Below are 1,393 nucleotides of genomic sequence, written 5' to 3' on the forward strand. Positions count from 1 at the left end.
TCAGTGAACTCTCCATCACTCTTGTCCATGAGCATCAGGACTGCAACACATTCCCTCATCTCAGCTGCCGTTAATTCCAGCGAGCCCAACGCCTGAAGAGAAGCGAACTGCCTTCAGATCGGAATTCGAAATTGAGGTATAGTCTTCAATTTTGAAATTTAATATACGAGCCTACACCGTTTCAATTTCAAAATCTCAATTTCAATTCACTTCGGATTCACAATTTGCCGTTAAAAGAAATTTCTGCTAGTGGATATTTTTCCCGCTTGCGCCGCATTAATGGCGTGCACGACCGGTGCCGGCCAGTCGAGGAGAATATACCAACACCCATTGCCAATCCGCGTCCTACCAAATCGATAAAAATTCTAATATTTATCATCATTCGAATATACAGTCCGAATATATCCTACCCCTTCGCACTCACTTGTTGGCACGTTAGCACTATCGTTTCGGGCACATCCCTCCCGGCCTTATCCTGCTGCTGTAGTAAAGCTTCAACCGGCAACTTCGTGTCAGGACACTGAGCTCTCAGAGAGGCTATCTGCTCACGTAGCTGTGGTAAGTCCACCAGGTAATACCTAATACATTGGAGTTTCACCACCCTAGTGATATGAAAAACACTAGTGCAAACATATATTTCACGACTACTGCATATCACTGCAAATATCGCCTTTTTCACCGAGTTTTACGACACCACTTCACGTAAAACTGGTGGAACTCAATTCTAATAGTCCCCCCCGCATACACACGAACAATCACAGCAGCCTTCCTATGATACTACCGAGCCGCTCCAGCAAAGTCTCTCTCCTCCATTTTCCTCCACACCTCCTCCATCATAGCCAACAGCCTCTTGAGCTGCCTACCGAGCTCAAGCTCTGGGGTCACTTCTACGGATTTTTCTTCCACATCCTCCAAACTCGATTGTTCCACATCACGAGTAATAGCCAATTCACGACTCTCACCAGCAATTCGGGCCTGAGCACAGCTGAACTCGGTAAGAAAACTGCGATCATTTCCATTACCATATTTTCCATAAGCCGACTAATACCAAAATGCATCATTTTCACATTCTCAGTGCACGTGATAAGATCCCTATAGTGCTCAGCAGTAACTTGCCGCAGCTCCTCTCGCTTCTCAGCCGCTTGCAAACGCGTTGATGACAACACCGATCGAGCCGTCGTGATAGGGTAATTCCTAACCATCCAAACCACCACTGATTTAGCCTGTTGATGAACGCTTCACATCTGACTCGTATAACTCTGTTTCCAATCTACTAGTCCTCCTGCCAGTGTGGGAAAATATCAGCATGCGTTGGTGACAATATGAAAATTGTGAGGAAATTTCGGAAAATTCTTATTGGTTTCTGTACACTTCTACTCCAATTCATTGGTGA

General features: G+C 45.4%; 1 protein-coding gene across 1 annotated transcript; it reads right to left on the bottom strand.

Moving 5' to 3' along the window:
- Nucleotides 1–424: 424 nt before the first annotated feature.
- Pmar_PMAR007204 (hypothetical protein) lies at nucleotides 425–1,202 on the bottom strand (the record flags this gene model as incomplete). Its single annotated transcript, XM_002783738.1, has 3 exons — nucleotides 425–578; nucleotides 782–975; nucleotides 1,023–1,202. Coding segments are annotated over 3 exons (528 nt in total), but the record flags the coding sequence as incomplete, so codon positions are not given.
- Between the last annotated feature and the right edge of the window lie 191 nt (nucleotides 1,203–1,393).

The sequence above is a fragment of the Perkinsus marinus genome, assembly GCF_000006405.1.
Source record: "Perkinsus marinus ATCC 50983 genomic scaffold scf_1104296936234, whole genome shotgun sequence".
Taxonomy (NCBI): domain Eukaryota; phylum Perkinsozoa; order Perkinsida; family Perkinsidae; genus Perkinsus; species Perkinsus marinus.